Here is a 10,393-nt window from a genome sequence, read left to right on the forward strand (position 1 = left end):
AAGACAGGGTTGTGTTTAGTATATTAGGGTTAAGTACGGTGACGCTTAGAGAGCAAAGGTTATTGGGTCAATAGTTTTCCAAATAAAATGATCCTTGAAAGGGTCGGAAATTGTAGTTCTAGAGTACCTCAATGGACAAGCAAATGTAAAAAGAGGTCATTGGACGTTGGATAAGATTTAAACAATCCCTATCTACTACCATTAAAATATTTTGGGAGATGGTATGATTGTGATCGTAAAATTATATCTCTTTATAATAGAGGTCAAGACGCATCTGACCTTTTAATACCAGAAGTTTCCGAGGAGCACACGGACTCCGTAACGTGGGAACTCGCTTCCAAGTACCTGGTTGGCATCTTCCTCTCTCTCGTCATCTTCTCGTCCATCGCTGGCAATCTTTTAGTTTGCTTGGCAATCTACACAGACCGGAGACTGCGCAAGCTCAGTAACCTTTTCCTAGTGTCCCTGGCCCTAGCTGACCTCTTCGTGGCTGCCCTAGTCGAGAGTTTCGCGCTAGCCAATGACCTGATGGGCTACTGGGTCTTCGGCTCCCAGTTCTGCGAGACGTGGATCGCCTTCGACGTCATGTGTTGCACTTCCTCCATCCTGAATCTGTGCGCCATTAGCCTGGATCGTTTCATTCACATAAAAGACCCCTTGCGATACGGTCGTTGGATGACGAAGAGGGTCGTCCTGGGTTCCATCGCCGCCATTTGGCTCTTGTCCGCTCTAGTCTCATTCTTACCCATTAGTTTGGGTTGGCACAAGCCGAAAAAAGTCCAAGGTAATTTTAATATTCTCTTAAAGGCTAGCCACTTTTCTTAAGACTTTCGCTAAGTTAAACTTTCCGCAACTTTTCCGATTGTCTTTTAAATTACTACGACAGGCCAACGTCCGAAAAGGCTGTTTTCTATAATGTATATAACAAACTTTCCCCTATCGCCAAAGCCAAAATGCCTCCGGGAATCGTACCTTCACGTCTGTGTAAAGGAACATAATTAAATGGGACGCGGAAGTTAAAGTCTTTGGAAGAAAGAAAGACAATGGCTAAATGGGTCTTGAGGGAATAAAAATACCCTCAGGTACGCTACTTCGATACGCTTTAATCCGTTCTGGGAATTGACCCAAAAGAGATAGCTAGGCCGGAAGAAAACCGGAGAAAAGTTACAAAAATCCTATTAGCAGTTTTTTTAGCGAATTAAGAAGTAATTGTTCTATTTGTTAGGTACTGGTTTTATATATTTTGTTGGAAAGATTTAAGTTCTTAGTACTTAAGTATGGGATGTTTTCGAAGGATTTGATTGAAGATACGGTGGTAGTTGTATAGTCGTAGCTTCCCCGTTAACGTTATCCAATAAAATTGAGACAATCCCCTTATTTTTCTCTTCCACTTTATAGGATTTAAGGGATTAATGAAGGTGCGGTACTTGTTAAAGCATCAATGGGTTTTTGGGTTACATAAGCTTTTATACGGTGTTGCAAGTTTAACGTTATCTATCTATCGCAGCCCTTCATTGGGTGTATATCTCGAAAGATTATTAAGGCTGCCCTTGTTTGGGAAACGTGTTGAATCAATTCCAGTCATATGTGCATAATATAGTGTAGCAATTTTGTCAAAATATTGGTAATAATTTGAGTTAAAGGTTAATGTTAACACAAAATGTTGAGTTAAGAGTTGTCATGTTAGCACAAAATGTCGAGCTAATATGATTTGAAAAAAAAAAGTCGAGCGACGAGTGGTTATGTTAGCACAATTATGATGAGCTAAGGGTTAACATTTTAGCACAATTATACTGAACTAAAAGTTTCCATCTTAGCACAATTATATTGAGCTAAGGGTTTACATGTTTGCACAATTATATTGAGCTAAGGGTTTACATGTTTGCACAATTATATTGAACTAAGGATTAACGTGTTAGCACAATTATATTGAACTAAGGATTAACGTGTTAGCACAATTATATTGAACTAAGGATTAATGTGTTAGCACAATTATATTGAACTAAGGATTAACGTGTTAGCACAATTATATTGAACTAAGGATTAACGTGTTAGCACAATTATATTGAACTAAGTGTTAACGTGTTAGCACAATTATATTGAACTAAGGATTAACGTGTTAGCACAATTATATTGAACTAAGGATTAACGTGTTAGCACAATTATATTGAACTAAGGATTAACGTGTTAGCACAATTATATTGAACTAAGGATTAACGTGTTAGCACAATTATATTGAACTAAGGATTAACGTGTTAGCACAATTATATTGAACTAAGGATTAACGTGTTAGCATAATTATATTGAACTAAGGGTTAACATGTTAGCATAATTATATTAAACTAAGGGTAGCACAATTATGTTAAGCTAAGGGTTAACATGTTAGCACAATTATGTTAAGCTAAGGGTTAACATGTTACCACAAAATAATGTTTGTTAGGAAAAAACTTTGCTGGGGCATCTGGTAGGATAAAGTTTGCCACACATATTCTTAGAACCAAGGTCATGACTCTCCCAATAAAAGTTTAATCCGATTTTCTGAAGTGAGTTTTAGGGCATTAGAATCCCCTCCACCCATCCATTTTCCCCCCTTCTACATTTAGAAGAAGAAGAAAAAAGCACTCTTACATATTTTAGAAAACCCCAAGATGAATGTATACCGGTGTACATTCAAGAAACTAGAGTTTTCCTTCGAACCCAGATACACATTTTTTTCCCTTCACTTAAAAAGAGTCAGCGGTTTTTATTTGAAGAGCTTGAAAGCTTCTCCGTTATCGACCTGTAGAGTAGCATCCTAAAAGGAAAAGTCTCAAGAAAAAAGTCCAAAAAGGTTTTAGAAAGTTGTTAAATTAAATTTCTCAGGTAATGCGTTTAAATTCAACTGGCTAGAATCATATTAGAATCTTATACCAGATGGAGGATGGTAAAATGTATTTGATCAGTAATGTCATAAAATTGCCCGTAAATAAACCCAAATATTTAGATTATATTAAAATCTCTTTACAAACTTGAATTAATAAATATCAAAATTTGTTTTAAGTTAGAACTTTAATCGCCTAAGGTAAAATGTGAATTCAAATCCTTGGAACTAAATATAATTCAAATAGAAAGGAACTTTTCCTTTAAGAAAGGCAAGTGCAGTGCTATAGAGCGTTTCGCATTTAAGATTTTACAGAATAACGTGAGCTCTCAGATTTTTCAGAGAAAATATGTCAAGATTAATTCCACATAGAGTTAGAAAGAAAGTATTCGAGGATTTCTTTATGGTAATAATGTATCGTTTTTCAATGCATGCCCACTCAAGTATTTAAGATCTATTTTAAACGCTTGTTCAAACTTCTACTTGGTAACTGAGAAATGTGGATTGTTCCATTATTTAGACGTTTCACTGCCTTCTTTTCAATCAGTTTAGTAGTTTGACATTTAAAATTTTTGAAGTAAGTTTTACCAGGGAAAATCAACAGAGGAAAATATTTTGATGAACAAGGTCCGAGCTAAATTCTAAACAAACATTTGTTGTGAACGAGCTTTGTTTTCCCAACAGGGAATATATTTCGATTGAAAGCGCTTGTTTCAAGGAAGAGAACTGTTAGTTTTGACGTTGTGAGATGAAGGAAGAAGTTTATTTTCAAAATCCCAGTTTAAAACCCCTGAATAATTATGATATATTATAAGCATTGTAGAAAGTTGGCAATACGACCAGAAACACGCAATTTAACTAAAAAAAAAATTATGATTCTAGGTGTAGCAGACGACGCGAGTCCAGACTACCCAAACAGCCCCGAATTGCCATCGTGCGCCATGGATTTGACGCCGACATACGCGGTGGTGTCTTCAACCATTAGTTTTTGCGTACCGTGCGTGGTCATGGTGGCCCTGTACACGCGCCTTTATTTATACGCTCGTAAACACGTGCGCAATATCCGGGCTGTCACTAAAATGAACTACACGGCCAACGTCAACGCGAGGCAAGTCTCGAGCAACGGCAAAGTGGTGACGCTAGTCAAAATGGCCAAAAATTCCAATAATCACGTGTCGCATCACGTCATGGACCACAAAGCGGCTATCACCTTGGGTATCATTATGGGCGTCTTCTTGATCTGTTGGGTACCATTTTTCTGCATGAACATAACGGCGGCGTTTTGTAAAACGTGCGTTTCCGACACAACTTTCAAAGGTTTAACGTGGTTGGGTTATTTGAACTCGGCCCTGAACCCTGTGATATACAGTATTTTCAACACCGAGTTTCGCGAGGCTTTCAAGCGAATTCTCGTTACCTACGTTAGGGGCGAATGTTGCGCCTCCTTGGACTACCAATGGTGCAAAAGCAACCGGAACTTAGACTCCCTCGACAGGAGGAAACGCGCAAAAACACCTGAGTCCGATCAACCTCCCGCCGTTTCGGGAAGTTGTCAAAAATGGAACAAAAGAGCTTCGTCGCTGCACTCGGAAACCGCGCTGAAAATCGAAGCTCCCGGTGAATCATCCGGTGGTGGTACCGAGATTTAAAAGTCACAAATTAACCAAGAAAAGATTCCATTCAATTTCTCTCTCTCTCTTCCCTCCGTATTTGCGAACCCGCGTGACGTAGGGGTACAGGGTGTTGTTGATAGATTATGACCATTTCGTATTTATTACCGTCTACATTTTACGAAGACTCTCTTGATTTTCCAACCCAAGAAAGTGGCGTAAAAAAAGGGTTTCAATTGCAAATGGTAAAATTAAGTCCGAATTGCGAATGTTTTTCGTAAAAAAATTATAAAATTAAGCTGTTAATAATAATAATGAGAAATTGCTACCGTCGTACTTATTTTGAAGGCCAATTAGATCTGACAGTGACGTCACAGTTTCTTAGGATCAAACCTAATCGACTTTCAAACTAAGTTGACGAAATTAAAAAAAAGTGTAAATTTTACGTTTAACATTCAAATTATCGGACTTAATTTCATAGTAGTTTCACTGGAATATTTCTATAGTTCAAAAGTGCGACCCAGTTAGTCAAAAATTCGTTCTAGTCGAAGTATATAGCCATATTTTCATAAACCCTTGAAATTCAAAGGTTTATGAAAACATTTTTATAGTCATAATAGTAATAATAGAATACTCGTTGTCTTCGAAAAAAAATTAAATAAAAAAACCAAAAATAAATAAATAAAATACGTTAGATTTAAAGTTTAAACCAAAAATTTAAAAGTTACAAAATATAAAACGTTGTTCTTAACGAATCTTTAGAATTCTTTAGCTCTAAACAAATTAATCCCCAATTAATTATCTCCTGAAATATAAAAAAATATAAAGTAATAAATTATCGTAATTAATAAGAATAATCAAGAAACGTTCGCGCATGATACAGTCACTTTCTAATTATATAAAAAAAATGTTCGCGTTTTTTTATACTTGTGATTGGTTGAATTTATTATTATCATTGTATAGTTTATTTTAAAATCTATATGAAAGTAAAAAAAAAATACCTGTTGTTTAGCCTGGTAATCAATAACGTTGTATATTTTTTGCAGCTATTATAGTTATATATATATATTTAAATATAAATTGTTTTACAAAATGGTTCTCTTTTATGCGTAGCGATTGCAGAAATTGGGAAGGGTTATAGAAAAACGGACGTTTTAGGTAACAGCAGAAGTGAGATGAGACTAGAAGTATCGAGGTAACCAAATTCTTCACCTGGCGAAAGTGAATATTCTTGATAACACACCAACGGTTGGCCCTCTGGTAGCGGTTTCAGAATTTTCCGTCCAAAACGTGAGACGCTCGCGGTGGTAGACGGCCGAACTAGATTGAAGCACCCGCGTCCGTGTTCCGCGGCTTTAAGTTGAGAGGAAGGGGGTAGGAAATTTTCTTGGAACTCGACCAATTTTTTTCTCTCTAGTGTAGGCGCGATTGAAGCGGCATAAAATCCTCAAATTTGTTCACTATAGTGCCAGGATCTATTACCAATGCTAGAGCTCTTTACTTCTAGTCTCTTATCCTACTTCTGGTAACAGTATATATAACGTTTTTCCGTATCAAAATATTTTCCGAATGCTTGACAACAAGCCCTTAAATTCCAATCAATATCGACTCGAGGATGTAAGCGAGCGATACAGCGTGTGTTACCGCACAGATAAGGGCAAGGTTTGAAGTTATAGGGACTATAGATATGAAAGGATAGGGAGTTTGGTTGGCTCAAATCTTTCTATTACGATAATGAAACGGGGATAGGTCGTATAAGCTAGATGAAATACAAAAGAGAGCTAAGGATACTGAACAAAAATAGATAGACGCATCCGAACAAGATTAGCAAGAAGATATGAAACGAATGTCCTTAAATTCAACATTTTAAATATCTTATTTAAGTAGAAGTCCTGACTGACAAACTGATATTCAACGCCCAGCTCAAATCTTTTGATTTTTTATAACGGTTCAGATCTCGAGCTCGGGTTTTGAGGTCAGAAAGGGATAACCTGATTGGCTTGATTTTTCCATGCGCAGAACCCGTTTTACCCCAAAGAGTCGGACTCTAAACCAATCAGAAAAATGAGAGATTTATTTTCGTTGATCAACGACAGATGGTACTACAGTCAACTTTGTTAGTCACGTGATCCTATCCCTTAGATGGAGACTAGACCAAGCCAACTTGTTTATTTGTTGGTTAGGTCTATTGCTTTACCAAGCGATGGAATCGGATGAAAAATTTGAAAACACAAGCTATTCTATTAAAAAGTACATGGTCGGTCTTTAAACTTCAAGTTAATCTGTACCAAGTACAGGAGGTATACGGGACTAAAGGGTTGGCGTAAGAAAACATACTCGAAATTGATTGGAAGACTATTGGGTTTCCGAAAAAGAAGAAAAGATTGGGGGTAGAAAAGTAGTATATATATACTCTTAAGAAAAAAAAGGCCCCTGCAAAAATTGAGCGCGAACCTGCGGCTATTGGGTTACCAGTTACCAATATAAGGGTCAAAACTATCCTCGAGCAAACATCCATTCGTTTACTCCCTCCCCAAATATAGACTAAAAATAATCCTCTAAGGTAAAAGCCCACAAATACCGAGAGACCAGCTTACCCAAGTCCTTTTAGCAAAATTTATACTTTTCTTTGCCTTACTCATTCAATTTACGTCATAATAAAATAGGCTTAATTTAATGGGGTTTTTGAAAACGAATGAAGACATTAAAGCATGGGAGGAAGAGATATGAAGTAATTTTTCTCAATTCATTTCTCTATGCCTACATAATCAAGAAGTGATTTCTAGTTTATTAGGGAGATGGTATAAATTCGCCGCATTTCTATCTTTATCTGCAGTCCAAACGTAGGTCAGGAGTTAATTCCCGCCTCTAAATTACAACCAGCATCTCATTGGTTCATGAAAACTGACGTCAGTGCGACACGAATGACGAAAATTACGTATTTTCCGACTGAGGAGAGGAGAAATAGCCCGGCCTCCTTTTACTTCCCCTTGTATTTTGGAAGGGGAACTGGGACTATGGCGCGCATCTTATACCTTCTCCCTAATAAACTAGATATCACTTCTTGACATAATATAGACGTAACAAACAAGAAAAATTCGATGCGATTTAGGTTAAAGTGTTTAAAGTAATAAATGAAACTATACAGGGCGTTTCTGATAAGTCTGGCATAAATCTAGCTATGACATATTGACGTCCGGGACAGAGTTTTCAAGTTATGATTGGATGCAGTATTTTACGGATGACCCCTTAAATTTAATTAAGAAACGGATTTAGACAATGAACGTAAGTATTAGTTAATCTTCACTTCCAACTTCGAGAAACTTTGATACTTTTTTTCAACATCCAACTAAGGGCAGACTAATCCTTCTACAATCTACTCCTCAAATAGCTAAGTAACCCTTGTAAAAAGCCATTTTATTTTCCACGTAATAAAAAAAGTAATCCCATTAATTTCTAATGTGACTGGCTTCTTTCATACTAACTATATACCACTAACCTTCGTCATAAAAAACACGAGTCTTTATATCTCTCCAGTAAGGAAGACTAATAAACGTTACGCACCAAAAAATGTGAGCCCATTCTTTCAACCATTTAATATCTTAAAAAACATGAGTTAAAAAAAAGAAAGTTAGACCAAACGGTTTATATCCCAGTGTCTCCGTGAAATTGTCCAAATCTTATGTGTAGATTAATCCAAAGTTATAGCGTATAATGTAAGGCAGTTGAAACGGTGACCTTGGAACGAATAGGAAGAAGTGACAGCAGAAGTGAGATGAGACTAGAAGTATCGAGGTAATCAAATTCTTCACTCGGCGAAAGTGAATATTCTTGATAACACACCAACGGTTGGCCCTCTAGTAGCGGTTTCTGAATTTTCCCTCCAAAACGTGAGACGCTCGTGGCGGTAGACAGCCGAACTAGATTCAAGCACAGGCGTCCGTGTTCCGCGGCTTTAGGTTGAGGGGAAGGGGGTAGGAAATTTTTTTGGAACTCGACCAATTTTTTTCTCTGTAGTGTAGGCGCGATGGAACCAGCATAAAAGCCTCAAATTTGTTCACTAGTGCCAGGATCTACTACCAATGCTAGAGCCCTTCACTTCTAGTCTCATCTTACTTCTGGTGACAGTGATAACGTCAGGTTAATATATTTCAAAGTGAAACTAAAAACTAAAACGTTTCTCACCTCAGTGTGTCCAGAAATTTTTACCAGAGGGAAAATTGAAAAAGTAGATAAGAATAGTAGTAGTAGCTAAGAAAATCTCTCCCTCATTCAAAGCCCCGCTGGTTTTAGCTTTCTCTTTAGTCGCCAGAACGCGGATTGGGATGGAATGGAATGGAAGATGGAAGGGATTGGAAGAGGCAGAGAAAAAAAGTTACAGAGCTGAGAAGTAATTCCGAGGCTAGAGAGTGTGTAAAGCAAAAAGACAGAGAAGCTAGTCTTTACGCTCTAACACCCTTTTCGTCTCTGTCTAAAGAGCAAGAACACAGATAAAAAAGTAGAGTCCCAAAGACTGAGCAAAATTGTTCAGCGTGTGAGAAAAAAGTTAAGACTGCGGCACCTTTTTTTTCTTAGTTTCGAGTTTGAAAATCTATTTTTCTCCGGGTTGCCCGCCCATCTTTTCTTTTCGAAAAATTTCTAATCCTAGCTGGGACTTCAGTCACGTGATTCTAAAGAAAAAATGGTTGGATTTTATTGGGCCTAGAAAGGCTCAAGGTTTCTAAACTCAAAAAGTTCCATTCTCTTTTCTTCCAAATATAACTGTACAATCTGAAGAATTTTGCAACCAAAACGGAACCCATACAAGGAGAGCAACTTGTTGGTATTTTGGTAATAGATAAGATAACCATATTGACCATTGAGGAGTAGAAAAACTACAGAAAAAAATTAAGCAGGTATATCTATTCAGAGCTAAAGATTTATGCAAAAGTAAATTCGTTCAAGATTATGTCAATATTTACCTATATAAAAAAACCCTATGATAATAACATGCCATAGCCAATAACATCATGGCACGTTAACTCGAAAAGAAGTTCGTTCAAGTCAAAAGCTTCTTCGTTTCGAAATAAGTCTACCTTGATTTAGTAATTGGAATAAAACTACAATCGCTATGAATATATTCAATTATCACAGATCAACCTTATTCTTAACTTTACAGGTGTATGGAACCAGGGATAGATTTAATTTTAGAAGTAGAATGGAGAACGGTTCGTATTTACTTTCATTCCGACTCATAGCCCAATATAGAGCCCTTCCCTCCAACACGTAACGAAAAGTTTAAATTATCTTATTGGCTGCTCACTTAAACTACGATTGGATGACGTTGCTGACGGGGACGGCGAAAAATACGTAATTCCTTTTTACCTCTGTCGCTATGACTCGCCTCTTCTTTCCTTCCCCTCCGTCCCGTGGAAGGGGGTCCGGGACTTTGACGCGCTCCCACATTACTCTGTTCTCCATTACTACTTCTAAAATTACATCTATCCCTGACGGAACATAACGCTTCGACTGTTACTCCCTAACAATAAAATTCATGTAAATTAGAATAAATTCATGCTAATATCCAATATAAAAAGTCTCCTGCTAAAAATAAGCTAGGCCGATGATAGGTCTTGAGGCTATCCGAGCGTATGTAAGATGGACCCAACCCAAAAACTAATTTCAATAATGCTTTAGCCTTTGAAATTTATTTTCTGGGATTCGCGTTTCGACTTACCGCGACTTTTTTTTTCATATATTTCTAAAGGTTTGAATTACGACGCGGGGCCCTAGGCCTTTCGATGTAATATCACGTCGTACAAATACTCGTATATGTTATGCAAATTTCCTAGGGTATAAACATCATGCTCTGTTATGATTTAGGGAACGTGTTTTGGGCCAAACGTATTCAGCGGGTGACAAATTTCAATCATTATGACAAATG

General features: G+C 37.2%; 1 protein-coding gene across 1 annotated transcript in view; it reads left to right on the forward strand.

Moving 5' to 3' along the window:
• The window catches only part of LOC149623470 (dopamine receptor 1-like), a 63,578-nt gene extending 58,015 nt beyond the window's left edge, over window positions 1-5,563 (forward strand). Inside the window, exons 3-4 of the mRNA XM_089852422.1 lie at window positions 261-784; window positions 3,743-5,563. Of these exons, the coding sequence (XP_089708548.1) occupies window positions 261-784; window positions 3,743-4,509 (1,291 nt within the window). The 3' untranslated portion in view covers window positions 4,510-5,563. The remainder of the gene's footprint in view (window positions 1-260; window positions 785-3,742) is intronic.
• The last annotated feature ends 4,830 nt before the right edge of the window (window positions 5,564-10,393 follow it).

Source organism: Phalangium opilio, unplaced genomic scaffold, assembly GCF_054372755.1.
Source record: "Phalangium opilio isolate 3A_F unplaced genomic scaffold, DU_Popi_V2 ptg000113l_1, whole genome shotgun sequence".
NCBI lineage: Eukaryota > Metazoa > Arthropoda > Arachnida > Opiliones > Phalangiidae > Phalangium > Phalangium opilio.